We start from the raw sequence: 17438 nt of genomic DNA on the forward strand, positions 1-17438 counted from the left end.
GTAGGGCTGTATATTGATCCCATAAGAACATTTTCATTAGAATTGACCAAGCATGAATCGAATTTATCCATCATTCACCAGATGATGTCGCTGGAGACCGTGGATCAAAATGTCCCTGTCTATCTAAAACTCCTCCTCCGTTGATGGTGAAAATAAAATCGTCATCGGTCATTATGAACTCGGCACTCGATGGTGTTGTGACGAGATAGGCTGGAGCTTAAACGGAGCAATTTGCTTTTGAAGGAATTATTGAAACAAAGGATTAATGATTAACTATGTTCAGCTCTTTCATTGCACCAAGGATGTATGTGCGACGACGAAGGGAACACGCCTGGATTTGTATTGTTGCACTGCTTTGTCTTTGTGACTGGTCCGTCTCTCAGATATCTTACTCAATTTCCGAGGAGGTGAACAAAGGCACCGTGGTTGGGAACATCGCAAAGGATTTGAACCTCAATATGCAAGATATAGAAAACAGGGACCTGCAAATCGTATCGGGTTACGAGAAGAAATATTTTGATGTGGATTTGCGCACCGGGAACCTCTTTGCTGACGACAGAATAGACAGAGAATTGTTTTGTCCAAATGCGGTAAAATGTATCTTGAAATTACAGGCCGTTCTGAAAAATCCAATGAGTGCAGAGCGTATTGAAGTAAATGTTTTAGATATAAATGATAACTCGCCTGTATTCATTGATTTATCACATTTACTTAATATATCAGAATCGTTGTCACCGGGAGAGCGATATCTACTACCAATAGCAGAAGATGCGGACATAGGAAGCAACACAGTAAAGACTTACAAGCTGAGCCAGAATGAGTATTTCTCGCTTGATGTGCAGAGTGGAGGAGAACACGGTGCGTCTGCTGAGCTAGTGCTGCAGAAAGCGTTAGATCGAGAGAAACAGCCGGTGATCACACTGCTCTTGACGGCTGTAGACGGAGGTAAACCCGCTAGATCTGGTACATTGCAGTTAATTGTTAATGTTTTAGACGTAAATGACAATACACCCACTTTCAGTAAATCTCTTTATAAGGCGCGTGTTGATGAAAATGCTTATCCGGGACAACTAGTGATTAAGTTAAATGCAACAGATTTAGACGAGGGCATAAACAGCAAGATCATGTACTCGTTTATCAAACGCGGAAATATTGATCCATCAAACATTTTTGATCTGAACTCAGAAACAGGAGAAATCACAGTGAAGGGAACATTAGATTATGAAGAGACGCCTGCTTATGAAGTTAGAGTTCAAGCAACTGATCAAGGAGCATCTCCTCGCAGTGCGCATGCGAAACTACTGATAGAGATAATCGATGTGAATGACAATGCCCCAGAAATATCTGTGACGTCACTCATGACCCCAGTAAAAGAAAATGCAGAGCTCGGGACAATCGTTGCTTTGGTTACAGTGAGTGATGAAGATGGAGGAAACAATGGCGTGACTAATTGTAAGGTAGTTGGCTCTGTTCCGTTTAAACTGAAGTCCAACTACAACAATGACTATTCATTAGTAGTAGATGGACCACTGGACAGAGAAAACACTTCTCTGTACAATGTCACTATTACAGCCACAGATGGAGGAAGTCCCCCTCTGTCCAGTATCAGGGTCATTACTGTTCATGTCTCTGATGTCAATGATAATGCACCTCAATTTATGGAGCCTGTGATTCATGTTTATGTGAAAGAAAATAGTCCAGTCGGCTCCATTATTTATACAATAACTGCATTTGATCCTGATCTGAACAGTAATTCAAAACTGACTTACAAATTGTTAGATAGTTTGAAAAAAAATATTCAAATACCAACAATTTTAAACATCAACTCAGAGACTGGAGACATAGTCAGCCTGCAGTCTTTTAACTACGAGGAGTTGAAAACGTTTCAGTTTAAAGTTCAGGCCACAGACTCTGGTGTTCCTCCGCTCAGCAGCAACGTGACTGTGAACGTTTTAATCCTGGATGAGAATGACAACAGTCCCACGATTCTCGCGCCCTATTCTGAGCACGGCTCCGTTAACAGTGAGACCATCCCCTATTCTGCTGAAGCGGGATACTTTGTGGCAAAGATCAGGGCTGTAGACGCAGACTCTGGATACAATGCGCTGCTTTCTTATCACCTCTCTGAGCCCAAAGGAAACAACCTCTTCCGGATCGGAACCAGCACCGGAGAGATCAGGACTAAGAGGAGAATGAGTGACAATGACCTGAAAACTCACCCCTTGGTGGTGTTGGTTTCTGATAACGGAGAACCCTCCCTGTCAGCTACTGTGTCTATTGAAGTGGTGGTGGTTGAAAGCACAGCTGACATCCAGACTCAGTTCAGACATGTGCCCATAAAGGAGGACAGCTTCTCTGATTTAAACCTGTATCTGCTGATCTCCATTGTGTCGGTGTCGGTGATCTTTCTGCTGACCCTCATCAGTTTAATAGCTGTCAAATGCCACAGGACAGACGGCAGTTTCAGCAGGTACAGCGCCCCAATGATCACCACCCACCCTGACGGGAGCTGGTCTTACTCTAAGGCTACTCAGCAGTATGACGTGTGCTTCAGCTCAGACACACTGAAGAGTGACGTAGTGGTTTTCCCCGCACAGTTTCCACCTGTAGATGGTGAGCTGATCAGTATTAACGGAGGAGACACTTTTACCCGGACTCAGACCTTACCTACTAAAGACAAGGTAGGCCAACTGTGCTGAATGCTTGTAGAACATAACAATTCTATCATACAAATGTAATGTCATTAGATGGCAGCTTATGAGTCTCATGATTTACATCATTTTATAATAAAATAATAATTTATAGAATGTAAATCAAGAATCTTAAATCTCTAAATGTATTAAGTGTGTTGAAACAGCAACTAACAAAACGTCTTACAAGAGTTTGAATGCACTTAAAGGCGGCATGTGTATGTTGAAGATCAGTTGCGTAACTACAATTATTGATTCTAGCCCTTTCAGAACTTGCAGCATATGTTCTTTACTCTAAGCGGTTCATGCAGAATTCCAAGCTCCAGTCATGTTTTAAGTCAGGCTTCAGTAAACAGCAAACATATTAAATTGGGAATTGATTGTGAAACGTAGGATAGAGCTCTCTGTAGTGGTGTTTATGTGAAATTCAGCTGCAAAACCTGCTGCTGTTATGCCTGTTGAAAGCATGCCATTATTGATGTTATTGGTCTCAGCTGTTCTTTACTTGAATTTAATCAACAGTCATCATGGCTCTTGGTTTGCTACCCCGGGTGTATGTGGCTGGTATCATTCTGCCTTGATCTAACATTTGCAACATTGACATTGAATGTAGTGAGAAGAGGCGCTGTCCGTGGTGCTTGGCTTTGTGTTGACAATACCTGCTTTCTGTATCCAGGCCTGCTGTGAATCAAACATATTTCTTTAAGTCATGACTGATTGTGAATATGGGACTTTTTGAGCATGGCAAGTAAACTCTGACACAAAACTTTAAGTCATTTTTATTTCTGGATATATTGTACTTTAACAGCTCGTTCAGCAACTGAAAAAAATCATCTTGAAAGATGTCACATTTTAGATATTAAAATAACTGTTTAAACCTGACTATTTTTTGTCATCTATAATATTTAGAATTACAGGACTATTTGATACAATAGATTGCATTTGTATACTTATAATTCACCACATGATGTCGCATGAGACCATGGACATGAATGTGTTTGTACATCCAAAACTCCTCCTCCCTGTATGGGGAAAAAGAATGAAATCGTCATCGGCCATTAGAACAGCCGTGGAAGGTGCTGTGACGAGAAGGACAGGGGCTTCCCGCAACAATATTTATCTGGACGGATGTAACTGTACCGATAACAGATGATCGATTGGATTCAGGTCTTTTGTTGAATCAACAATGTTTATTCGACGACAAAGGGAATACGCCTGGATTCACGTTGCTGTGTTTCTTTGTCATTGCAACTGGGCGGCTTCGCAGTTGTCCTACTCGATTTCCGAGGAGGTGGACAAAGGCACCGTGGTGGGGAATATCGCAAAGGATTTGAACATCAATTTACAGGAACTAGCGACCAGAGACTTACGTGTTGTTTCGAGTTACAGTAAGAAATATTTCGACGTGAATTTGCGGACCGGTAACATCTTTGTTGATGAAAGGATAGACAGAGAGGAGCTTTGTCCCAGTGTGGTAAAATGCTCCATCAAAATACAAGCCGTTTTAAACAATCCAATGAGTGCACACCGCATAGAGGTAAATGTTTTAGATATTAACGATAATTCGCCCGTTTTTATTGAAAAAACGTATTCTTTGAATATTTCCGAATCGTCTTTAACTGGAGAGCGATATTTTTTACCAGTAGCAGTAGATGCAGACTTAGGCATTAACTCAGTGAAGAGCTACAAGCTGAGCCAAAATGAGTATTTCTCGCTTGATGTGCAGAGTGGAGGAGAACACGGTGCGTCTGCTGAGCTAGTGCTGCAGAAAGCGTTAGATCGAGAGAAACAGCCGGTGATCACACTGCTCTTGACGGCTGTAGACGGAGGGAAACCCGCTAGATCTGGCTCATTACAAATAATTAATGTATTAGATGTAAATGATAATATACCCGTTTTTAGCAAATCGCTGTATAAAGTAGGTGTACCTGAAAATACTGCTCGTGGAACAGTGATAATAAAGTTAAATGCAACAGATTTAGACGAGGGCGTAAACAGTAAGATCCTTTATTCTCTGATCAAACGAGGAAACATTGATCCGTCCAATATGTTTGATCTGAACTCAGAAACAGGAGAAATCACAGTGAAGGGAACATTAGATTATGAAGAGACGCCTGCTTATGAAGTTAGAGTTCAAGCTACTGATCAAGGGACAACACCCCGCAGTGCGCAGGCTAAACTACTGATAGAAATAATAGATGTGAATGACAATGCTCCAGAAATATCAGTGACGTCACTCATGACTCCAGTAAAAGAAAATGCAGAGCTCGGGACAATCGTTGCTTTGGTTACAGTGAGTGATAAAGATGGAGGAAACAATGGCGCGACTAATTGTAAGGTAGTTGGCTCTGTTCCATTTAAACTGAAGTCCAACTACAAAAATGACTATTCATTAGTAGTAGATGGACCACTGGACAGAGAAAACACTTCTCTGTACAATGTCACTATTACAGCCACAGATGGAGGAAGTCCCCCTCTGTCCAGTATCAGGGTCATTACTGTTCATGTCTCTGATGTCAATGATAATGCACCTCAATTTATGGAGCCTGTGATTCCTGTTTATGTGAAAGAAAATAGTCCAGTGGGCTCCATTATTTATACAATAACTGCATTTGATCCTGATCTGAACAGTAATTCAAAACTGACTTACAAGTTGTTAGATATTTCCAAAATAAATATTCAAATACCAACAATTTTAAACATCAACTCAGAGACTGGAGACATAGTCAGCCTGCAGTCTTTTAACTACGAGGAGTTGAAAACGTTTCAGTTTAAAGTTCAGGCCACAGACTCTGGTGTTCCTCCGCTCAGCAGCAACGTGACTGTGAACGTTTTAATCCTGGATGAGAATGACAACAGTCCCACGATTCTCGCGCCCTATTCTGAGCACGGCTCCGTTAACAGTGAGACCATCCCCTATTCTGCTGAAGCGGGATACTTTGTGGCAAAGATCAGGGCTGTAGACGCAGACTCTGGATACAATGCGCTGCTTTCCTATCACCTCTCTGAGCCCAAAGGAAACAACCTCTTCCGGATCGGAACCAGCACCGGAGAGATCAGGACTAAGAGGAGAATGAGTGACAATGACCTGAAAACTCACCCCTTGGTGGTGTTGGTTTCTGATAACGGAGAACCCTCCCTGTCAGCTACTGTGTCTATTGAAGTGGTGGTGGTTGAAAGCACAGCTGACATCCAGACTCAGTTCAGACATGTGCCCATAAAGGAGGACAGCTTCTCTGATTTAAACCTGTATCTGCTGATCTCCATTGTGTCGGTGTCGGTGATCTTTCTGCTGACCCTCATCAGTTTAATAGCTGTCAAATGCCACAGGACAGACGGCAGTTTCAGCAGGTACAGCGCCCCAATGATCACCACCCACCCTGACGGGAGCTGGTCTTACTCTAAGGCTACTCAGCAGTATGACGTGTGCTTCAGCTCAGACACACTGAAGAGTGACGTAGTGGTTTTCCCCGCACAGTTTCCGCCCGTAGATGGTGAGCTGATCAGTATTAACGGAGGAGACACTTTTACCAGAACTCAGACGTTACCTACTAAAGACAAGGTAGGCCAACTGTGCTGAATGCTTGTGGAACATAACAATTCTATCATACAAATGTAATGTCATTAGATGGCAGCTTATGAGTCTCATGATTTACATCATTTTATAATAAAAAACATAATTTGTAGAATGTAAATCAAGAATCTTAAATCTCTAAATGTATTAAGTGTGTTGAAACAGCAACTAACAAAACGTCTTACAAGAGTTTGAATGCACTTAAAGGCATGTGTATGTTGAAGATCAGTTGCGTAACTACAATTATTGATTCTAGCCCTTTCAGAACTTGCAGCATATGTTCTTTACTCTAAGCGGTTCATGCAGAATTCCAAGCTCCAGTCATGTTTTAAGTCAGGCTTCAGTAAACAGCTCACATATTAAATTGGGAATTGATTGTGAAACGTAGGATAGAGCTCTCTGTAGTGGTGTTTATGTGAAATTCAGCTGCAAAACCTGCTGCTGTTATGGCTGTTGAAAGCATACCATTAGTGATGTTATTGGTCTAAGCTGTTCCTTACTTGAATTTAATCAGCAGTCATCATGGCTCTTGGTTTGCTACCCCGGGTGTATGTAGCTGTCATCATTCTGCTGTGATCTAACATTTGCAACAGCTCCTGACATTGAATGCAGTGAGAAGAGGCGCTGTCCGTGGTGCTTGGCTTTGTGTTGACAATACCTGCTTTCTGTATCCAGGCCTGCTGTGAATCAAACATGTTTCTTTAAGTCATGACTGATTGTGAATATGGGACTTTTTGAGTATGGCAAGTAAACTCTGACACAACACTTTAAGTCATTTTTATTTCTGGATATATTGTACTTTAACAGCTCGTTCAGCACCTGAAAAAAAATCATCTTGAAAGTTGTCACATTTTAGATATTAAAATAACTCTTTAAACCTGAATATTTTTGTCATCTATAATATTTAGAATTACATGACTATTTGATACAATAGATTGCATTTGTATACTTATAATTCACCACATGATGTCGCATGAGACCATGGACATGAATGTGTTTGTACATCCAAAACTCCTCCTCCCTGTATGGGGAAAAAAAATGAAATCGTCATCGGCCATTAGAACAGCCGTGGAAGGTGCTGTGACGAGAAGGACAGGGGCTTCCCGCAACAATATTTATCTGGACGGATGTAACTGTACCGATAACAGATGATCGATTGGATTCAGGTCTTTTGTTGAATCAACAATGTTTATTCGACGACAAAGGGAATACGCCTGGATTCACGTTGCTGTGTTTCTTTGTCATTGCAACTGGGCGGCTTCGCAGTTGTCCTACTCGATTTCCGAGGAGGTGGACAAAGGCACCGTGGTGGGGAATATCGCAAAGGATTTGAACATCAATTTACAGGAACTAGCGACCAGAGACTTACGTGTTGTTTCGAGTTACAGTAAGAAATATTTCGACGTGAATTTGCGGACCGGTAACATCTTTGTTGATGAAAGGATAGACAGAGAGGAGCTTTGTCCCAGTGTGGTAAAATGCTCCATCAAAATACAAGCCGTTTTAAACAATCCAATGAGTGCACACCGCATAGAGGTAAATGTTTTAGATATTAACGATAATTCGCCCGTTTTTATTGAAAAAACGTATTCTTTGAATATTTCCGAATCGTCTTTAACTGGAGAACGATATCTTCTACCAATAGCAGTAGATGCAGACTTAGGCAGTAACTCAGTAAAGAGCTACAAGCTGAGCCAAAATGAATATTTCTCGCTTGATGTGCAGAGTGGAGGAGAACACGGTGCGTCTGCTGAGCTAGTGCAGAAAGCGTTAGATCGAGAGAAACAGCCGGTGATCACACTGCTCTTGACGGCTGTAGACGGAGGTAAACCCGCTAGATCTGGCTCATTACAAATACGCATTAATGTATTAGATGTAAATGATAATATACCCGTTTTTAGCAAATCGCTGTATAAAGTAGGTGTACCTGAAAATACTGCTAGTGGAACAGTGATAATAAAGTTAAATGCAACAGATTTAGACGAGGGCATGAACAGTAAGATCCTTTTATTCTCTGATCAAACGAGGAAACATTGATCTATCAAACATTTTTGATCTGAACTCAGAAACAGGAGAAATCACAGTGAAGGGAACATTAGATTATGAAGAGACGCCTGCTTATGAAGTTAGAGTTCAAGCAACTGATCAAGGAGCATCCCCTCGTAGTGCGCAGGCTAAACTACTGATAGAAATAATTGATGTGAATGACAATGCTCCAGAAATATCAGTGACGTCACTCATGACCCCAGTAAAGGAAGATGCTGAACTGGGGACAATCGTTGCTTTGGTTACAGTGAGTGATAAAGATGGAGGAAACAATGGCGTGACTAATTGTAAGGTAGTTGGCTCTGTTCCATTTAAACTGAAGTCCAACTACAACAATGACTATTCATTAGTAGTAGATGGACCACTGGACAGAGAAAACACTTCTCTGTACAATGTCACTATTACAGCCACAGATGGAGGAAGTCCCCCTCTGTCCAGTATCAGGGTCATTACTGTTCATGTCTCTGATGTCAATGATAATGCACCTCAATTTATGGAGCCTGTGATTCATGTTTATGTGAAAGAAAATAGTCCAGTGGGCTCCATTATTTATACAATAACTGCATTGGATCCAGATCTGAACAGTAATTCAAAACTGACTTACAAATTGTTAGATAGTTCGAAAAAAAATATTCAAATACCAACAATTTTAAACATCAACTCCGAGACTGGAGACATAGTCAGCCTGCAGTCTTTTAACTACGAGGAGTTAAAAACGTTTCAGTTTAAAGTTCAGGCCACAGACTCTGGTGTTCCTCCGCTCAGCAGCAACGTGACTGTGAACGTTTTAATCCTGGATGAGAATGACAACAGTCCCACGATTCTCGCGCCCTATTCTGAGCACGGCTCCGTTAACAGTGAGACCATCCCCTATTCTGCTGAAGCGGGATACTTTGTGGCAAAGATCAGGGCTGTAGACGCAGACTCTGGATACAATGCGCTGCTTTCCTATCACCTCTCTGAGCCCAAAGGAAACAACCTCTTCCGGATCGGAACCAGCACCGGAGAGATCAGGACCAAGAGGAGAATGAGTGACAATGACCTGAAAACTCACCCCTTGGTGGTGTTGGTTTCTGATAACGGAGAACCCTCCCTGTCAGCTACTGTGTCTATTGAAGTGGTGGTGGTTGAAAGCACAGCTGACATCCAGACTCAGTTCAGACATGTGCCCATAAAGGAGGACAGCTTCTCTGATTTAAACCTGTATCTGCTGATCTCCATTGTGTCGGTGTCGGTGATCTTTCTGCTGACCCTCATCAGTTTAATAGCTGTCAAATGCCACAGGACAGACGGCAGTTTCAGCAGGTACAGCGCCCCAATGATCACCACCCACCCTGACGGGAGCTGGTCTTACTCTAAGGCTACTCAGCAGTATGACGTGTGCTTCAGCTCAGACACACTGAAGAGTGACGTAGTGGTTTTCCCCGCACAGTTTCCGCCTGTAGACGGTGAGCTGATCAGTATTAACGGAGGAGACACTTTTACCAGAACTCAGACTTTACCTACTAAAGACAAGGTAGGTCATCAGTGCGGAATGCTTTTAGAAGATAATAATGCTATCATACAAATGTAATGTCCTTTCATTGCTGCTTATGAGAGTCACGATTTACATTATTTTATTAAAAAAAATATATAATCTTGAAGAATGTAAATCAAGCATCGTTAATAAGGGTAGACAGTCTAAATGACTTCATCGTAAATAAGGGAGTGTGTTGAAACAGCAACTAACAAAACTTTCTTACAAGAGTTTGAATGCCCTTTAAGACATGGGTATGTTGAATATAAGTTTTGTAACTCCAATTTTTCATTCTATCCCTTTCAGAACTTGCGACATATGTTATTTTCCTTAAGCGGTTCATGCAGATTTCCCAGTTTCAGTCCTGTTTTAAGTCAGGCTTCAGTAAACAGCTCACATATTAAAGTGAAAATTGATAGCTGGAAATAGGATAGAGCTCTCTGTAGTGGTGTTTGTGTGAAATTCTGCTGCAAAACCTGCTGCTGTTATGCCTGTTGAAAGCATACCATTAGTGATGTTATTGGTCTCAGCTGTTCTTTACTTGAATTTAATCAGCAGTCATCATGGCTCTTAGTTTGCTACCCCGGGTGTATGTAACTGGTATCATTCTGCCGTGATCTAACATTTGCAACAGCTCCTGACATTGAATGCAGTGAGAACAGGCGCTGTCCGTGGTGCTTGGCTTTGTGTTGACAATACCTGCTTTCTGTATCCAGGCCTGCTGTGAATCAAACATGTTTCTTTAAGTCAAGACTGATTGTGAATATGGGACTTTTTGAGTATGGCAAGTAAACTCTGACACAAAACTTTAAGTCATTTTTATTTCTGGATATATTGTACTTTAACAGCTCGTTCAGCACCTGAAAAAAATCATCTTGAAAGTTGTCACACTTTAGATATTAAAATAACTGTTTAAACCTGACTATTTTTTGTCATCTATAATATTTAGAATTACATGACTATTTGATACAATAGATTGCATTTGTATACTTATAATTCACCACATGATGTCGCATGAGACCATGGACATGAATGTGTTTGTACATCCAAAACTCCTCCTCCCTGTATGGGAAAAAGAATGAAATCGTCATCGGCCATTAGAACAGCCGTGGAAGGTGCTGTGACGAGAAGGACAGGGGCTTCCCGCAACAATATTTATCTGGACGGATGTAACTGTACCGATAACAGATGATCGATTGGATTCAGGTCTTTTGTTGAATCAACAATGTTTATTCGACGACAAAGGGAATACGCCTGGATTCACGTTGCTGTGTTTCTTTGTCATTGCAACTGGGCGGCTTCGCAGTTGTCCTACTCGATTTCCGAGGAGGTGGACAAAGGCACCGTGGTGGGGAATATCGCAAAGGATTTGAACATCAATTTACAGGAACTAGCGACCAGAGACTTACGTGTTGTTTCGAGTTACAGTAAGAAATATTTCGACGTGAATTTGCGGACCGGTAACATCTTTGTTGATGAAAGGATAGACAGAGAGGAGCTTTGTCCCAGTGTGGTAAAATGCTCCATCCAAATACAAGCCGTTTTAAACAATCCAATGAGTGCACACCGCATAGAGGTAAATGTTTTAGATACAAATGATAATTCGCCCGCTTTTATTGAAAAAACCTATTCTTTGAATATTTCCGAATCGTCTTTAACTGGAGAACGGTATCTTCTCCCAGTAGCAGTAGATGCAGACTTAGGCAGTAACTCAGTAAAGAGCTACAAGCTGAGCCAAAATGAGTATTTCTCGCTTGATGTGCAGAGTGGAGGAGAACACGGTGCGTCTGCTGAGCTAGTGCTGCAGAAAGCGTTAGATCGAGAGAAACAGCCGGTGATCACACTGCTCTTGACGGCTGTAGACGGAGGTAAACCCGCTAGATCGGGCTCGTTACAAATACGCATTAATGTATTAGATGTAAATGATAATATACCCGTTTTTAGCAAACAGCTCTATAAGGTACGAGTACCTGAAAATAGCGCATATGGAACGGTGGTAATAAAGTTAAATGCAACAGATTTAGACGAGGGCATGAACAGTAAGATCCTTTATTCTCTGATCAAACGAGGAAACATTGATCCGTCAAATATGTTTGATCTGAACTCAGAAACAGGAGAAATCACTGTGAAGGGAACATTAGATTATGAAGAGACGCCTGCTTATGAAGTTAGAGTTCAAGCAACTGATCACGGCTTATCTCCTCGCAGTGCGCATGCTAAACTACTGATAGAGGTAATCGATGTGAATGATAATGCCCCAGAAATATCAGTGACGTCACTCATGACCCCAGTAAAGGAAGATGCTGAACTGGGGACAATCGTTGCTTTGGTTACAGTGAGTGATAAAGATGGAGGAAACAATGGCGTGACTAATTGTAAGGTAGTTGGCTCTGTTCCGTTTAAACTGAAGTCCAACTACAAAAATGACTATTCATTAGTAGTAGATGGACCACTGGACAGAGAAAACACTTCTCTGTACAATGTCACTATTACAGCCACAGATGGAGGAAGTCCCCCTCTGTCCAGTATCAGGGTCATTACTGTTCATGTCTCTGATGTCAATGATAATGCACCTCAATTTATGGAGCCTGTGATTCATGTTTATGTGAAAGAAAATAGTCCAGTGGGCTCCATTATTTATACAATAACTGCATTGGATCCTGATCTGAACAGTAATTCAAAACTGACTTACAAATTGTTAGATAGTTCCCAAAAAAATATTCAAATACCAACAATTTTAAATATCAACTCAGAGACTGGAGACATAGTCAGCCTGCAGTCTTTTAACTACGAGGAGTTGAAAACGTTTCAGTTTAAAGTTCAGGCCACAGACTCTGGTGTTCCTCCGCTCAGCAGCAACGTGACTGTGAACGTTTTAATCCTGGATGAGAATGACAACAGTCCCTCGATTCTCGCGCCCTATTCTGAGCACGGCTCCGTTAACAGTGAGACCATCCCCTATTCTGCTGAAGCGGGATACTTTGTGGCAAAGATCAGGGCTGTAGACGCAGACTCTGGATACAATGCGCTGCTTTCCTATCACCTCTCTGAGCCCAAAGGAAACAACCTCTTCCGGATCGGAACCAGCACCGGAGAGATCAGGACTAAGAGGAGAATGAGTGACAATGACCTGAAAACTCACCCCTTGGTGGTGTTGGTTTCTGATAACGGAGAACCCTCCCTGTCAGCTACTGTGTCTATTGAAGTGGTGGTGGTTGAAAGCACAGCTGACATCCAGACTCAGTTCAGACATGTGCCCATAAAGGAGGACAGCTTTTCTGATTTAAACCTGTATCTGCTGATCTCCATTGTGTCGGTGTCGGTGATCTTTCTGCTGACCCTCATCAGTTTAATAGCTGTCAAATGCCACAGGACAGACGGCAGTTTCAGCAGGTACAGCGCCCCAATGATCACCACCCACCCTGACGGGAGCTGGTCTTACTCTCAGGCTACTCAGCAGTATGACGTGTGTTTCAGCTCAGACACACTGAAGAGTGACGTAGTGGTTTTCCCCGCACAGTTTCCACCTGTAGATGGTGAGCTGATCAGTATTAACGGAGGAGACACTTTTACCAGAACTCAGACTTTACCCAATTCAGACAAGGTGAGTTATTTGCAGCCTCTTACTCCTATCTCCTTGCTTTCGCATCAATGACTTTCAAACGTAACAGAAACTCCTGAAATTCATGATTACGATTGTTCCATTCACTAAAATATTACTGTAATTACATCTGCAAAATATTTTCATTTTAAGAGAGAACAGCTTTGACTTAAATTGCCAAATAGTGAGCATATCCTGCAACTATGTCTGTATATTTGTGCTTTCCATGGTGCTGAAAACATATTGGTGCCTTCATTGCAGTCTTGGGTTACAATCCAAAAACTCTTGTATTAATTTTGCTATCAATCATGTCTTGATTACTTCGGCTATCATTAATAAATGATCCATGCTTGAAAGGATCTTAACTGCCTTCAATAATTAGACCAAGACAGTACTTTATACGTTTTTTTACCTATCTACACGGAAAATGTTGTTACTGCCTTTGAACTTGTGTTTTCAACAAGTTTTATGTATATTTTCCATGTGTTACATTCCTTTCAGATAGTTCTAACAGTAATTCTTCTGCAGTAATCTCAGATTATTTACCCTGATTTTTTTTTTTCCTTTTTGGTAAAAGCAAACCTATAGTGTCCTCTAAAAACCTGCAGGTAAACAATGCATTACACATGTTAGACATTCAGGGTGTGCAACTCGATCAAAGAACGTATTTTCAGTCCCCAATTGTAACGCGTGGGGTCGCCGATGACCACATGTTGTTGGGAGCTCGGTGTTTTCTAGTCTCCTCCTTCCCGTGTGAAGCGTCAGCAGACTGAGAGTGCTTTGTGCGAGAAACACGAGCGACAAGGAAAAGGAGAGGACTGGAGTGGATGGGATTAAAACCGTTGGCCGATCGAGTTGCGTTTTATGGATGAAAATCATTTTTATCGCGTCACTTTCTTTGAAAGCAGCGATGGCCCGTGGAGGGAAGGACGGGATACTCTGTTGGCTGTTCATCCTGTTTTTGTCTGACTGGTCTGCTGCTCAGATATTCTACTCTGTTTCCGAGGAGGTGGACAAAGGGACCGTGGTTGGGAATCTCGCAAAGGATTTAAATGTCAACGTTCGTGACCTGAAAACGAGGAATCTAAATATTGTGTCCGGGTACAGTAAGAAATATTTCGAGGCTAATTTTAAAACGGGGGAACTTTATGTCAATGAGCGACTGGACCGCGAGGAGCTTTGTCCAAACACGATCAAATGCACGTTAAACTTGGAGTTGATACTGAGTAACCCTATGGTACTCAATCGCATTGAGGTGGTAATTAATGATCTAAATGACAACGCACCGACCTTCGTTGAGAAGTCGTATTCACTAAACATATCTGAATTATCACCCACGGGCGACCACTTCTTACTTCCACCGGCTCTTGATGCAGATACGGGAAGCAATTCAGTGAAAACGTACAGGCTGAGTCAAAATGAACACTTCTCCCTCGATGTGCAGGGCGGTGGAGAGCATAGTGCATCTGCTGAATTAGTGCTTCTGAAAGCGTTAGATCGAGAAAAACAAGCTGTTATCAACCTGACGCTGACCGCTGTAGATGGAGGAAAGCCTCCTAAATCCGGAACCTTAAATGTACAAGTAAATGTTCTGGATGCCAACGATAACACTCCGTCATTTAGTAAAACACTTTACAAGGCTCGGGTGAATGAAAATGCGCCAGCTGGATCATCGGTGATTCAACTGAGTGCCACGGATTTAGACGAAGGGGACAACGGGAGGATCACTTATTCTTTTGTCAAGCGTGGAAATTTCGATCCTGCAGATACGTTTTCTATAGACGCAGAAACTGGAGAGATCACTGTAAAGGGTTATTTGGATTATGAAGCACAGCCAGCATATGAAATTCATATTCAAGCAACAGACCAGGGGTTTTCGCCTCGGGCTGCAAATGGAAACTGCTGGTAGAGGTAGTTGATGTGAACGACAATGCCCCAGAAATTGTGGTGACGTCACTCATGAACCCGGTTAAAGAAGACGCTGAAATAGGAAGCGTTGTCGCTTTGGTGACAGTCACTGATAAAGATGGAGGAAAAAACGGTCAGACTCGCTGTACACTTGTTGGTTCTGAACCTTTTAAGCTAACTTCCAATTATAAGAATTATTACTCTTTAGTCGTAGATGGAGCTCTGGACAGAGAAGGACACTCTTTTTACAGTGTCACGATTAAAGCTGCTGATGAAGGGACCCCGCCTCTATCCAGCACCAGCGTTATAACTGTCCAGGTGTCTGATGTCAATGATAACGCCCCTCATTTCCTTGAGCCAGTGATTAACATTTACGTAAAAGAAAACGGTCCCGTTGGAGCTCGTATCTATTCGATAACTGCAGTCGATCCTGATATACATGAAAACGCAAGAGTAACATACTCATTAGATGGCGATTCAAAAAGTATTCCTATAACATCTGTTGTAAACGTAAACTCAGAGACTGGAGACATAGTCAGCCTGCAGTCTTTTAACTACGAGGAGTTGAAAACGTTTCAGTTTAAAGTTCAGGCCACAGACTCTGGTGTTCCTCCGCTCAGCAGCAACGTGACTGTGAACGTTTTAATCCTGGATGAGAATGACAACAGTCCCACGATTCTCGCGCCCTATTCTGAGCACGGCTCCGTTAACAGTGAGACCATCCCCTATTCTGCTGAAGCGGGATACTTTGTGGCAAAGATCAGGGCTGTAGACGCAGACTCTGGATACAATGCGCTGCTTTCCTATCACCTCTCTGAGCCCAAAGGAAACAACCTCTTCCGGATCGGAACCAGCACCGGAGAGATCAGGACTAAGAGGAGAATGAGTGACAATGACCTGAAAACTCACCCCTTGGTGGTGTTGGTTTCTGATAACGGAGAACCCTCCCTGTCAGCTACTGTGTCTATTGAAGTGGTGGTGGTTGAAAGCACAGCTGACATCCAGACTCAGTTCAGACATGTGCCCATAAAGGAGGACAGCTTCTCTGATTTAAACCTGTATCTGCTGATCTCCATTGTGTCGGTGTCGGTGATCTTTCTGCTGACCCTCATCAGTTTAATAGCTGTCAAATGCCACAGGACAGACGGCAGTTTCAGCAGGTACAGCGCCCCAATGATCACCACCCACCCTGACGGGAGCTGGTCTTACTCTAAGGCTACTCAGCAGTATGACGTGTGCTTCAGCTCAGACACACTGAAGAGTGACGTAGTGGTTTTCCCCGCACAGTTTCCACCTGTAGATGGTGAGCTGATCAGTATTAACGGAGGAGACACTTTTACCAGAACTCAGACTTTACCAAATACAGACAAGGTGAGTTGTTTGTAACCCAAACGTAGATTTATTTCTGGTGATTGTGTAATTATATTTCTCGAATACGTGTTAGTTCATCAGATTATACGATTTTGCATACTTTCAACATTTGCTGACTTTCGTGATATATTTGATTGTGGTTGTGAAAGCAAATTGATATAGAATAGTACTTTGGTGCATATACATCTAAATCATACATTTTCGGACATATATTTTTTCCACTGAAAAGTCATTCACGAGATTATGCCGGATGTTTGGTGAATGTATGTGGGATATTCGTCGAAATATTTGCTGAACTTATTTTTAGTTGTGAAGTCGTTCAAGTTATATTTCTGCTGACCAGTGGGGACGCTGTCCATGGTGCTGAACTCTGGATGGAGTTTATGCGTGAAGGGAAAAAGAGACCTCGCTTTTATATCATTCCAACCTTAATTTTATGTCTTACCCTAGTAACACAAATTATAGAGTTTTTACTTAGTCATTCGATCTGTTGTGAACGAAATTTTGTATAATTTTCTACTGATATATATTTTTTAATTGCTTTCAACAGGCTACATTTAAGACTATAATTTTAATGTATTTTTGGTCTTTGTATATACGCACGAAAATAGCAGTTGGTGTCGCTCGAGACCATCATATTCGTGTGGCTCCTTTTCCCCCAGACTCCTCCTCTCCGTACGAAGCATCAGTAGTCCACCCGTGCTTTGTCAGAAAATGCACACATGTCCACGG

At 42.0% G+C, this 17438-nt stretch overlaps 5 protein-coding genes and 1 pseudogene across 6 annotated transcripts in view; all 6 read left to right on the top strand.

The window, feature by feature from the left end:
* The window catches only part of LOC129089706 (protocadherin alpha-C2-like), a 79127-nt gene that overhangs the window by 24071 nt on the left and 37618 nt on the right, over positions 1-17438 (top strand). The window lies entirely within an intron of this gene.
* LOC129090474 (protocadherin alpha-2-like) lies at positions 303-2699 on the top strand. The gene has a single exon (XM_054598127.1). It carries the CDS (start codon positions 303-305, stop codon positions 2697-2699), a length of 2397 nt encoding a protein of 798 aa, XP_054454102.1.
* On the top strand, positions 3877-6270 carry LOC129090475 (protocadherin alpha-2-like). The gene has a single exon (XM_054598128.1). The coding sequence runs from the start codon at positions 3877-3879 to the stop codon at positions 6268-6270; it is 2394 nt and encodes a 797-aa protein (XP_054454103.1).
* Positions 7450-10927, top strand: LOC129090476 (protocadherin alpha-2-like). Its single transcript, XM_054598129.1, is given in 3 exon segments — positions 7450-8268; positions 8270-9826; positions 10904-10927. Coding segments are annotated over 3 exon segments (2400 nt in total).
* LOC129090477 (protocadherin alpha-2-like) lies at positions 11052-13481 on the top strand. Its single transcript, XM_054598131.1, has one exon. The coding sequence runs from the start codon at positions 11052-11054 to the stop codon at positions 13479-13481; it is 2430 nt and encodes an 809-aa protein (XP_054454106.1).
* LOC129090478 (protocadherin alpha-8-like) lies at positions 14338-17398 on the top strand (annotated as a pseudogene).

The sequence above is a fragment of the Anoplopoma fimbria genome, chromosome 4 (genome assembly GCF_027596085.1).
Source record: "Anoplopoma fimbria isolate UVic2021 breed Golden Eagle Sablefish chromosome 4, Afim_UVic_2022, whole genome shotgun sequence".
Lineage (NCBI taxonomy): Eukaryota > Metazoa > Chordata > Actinopteri > Perciformes > Anoplopomatidae > Anoplopoma > Anoplopoma fimbria.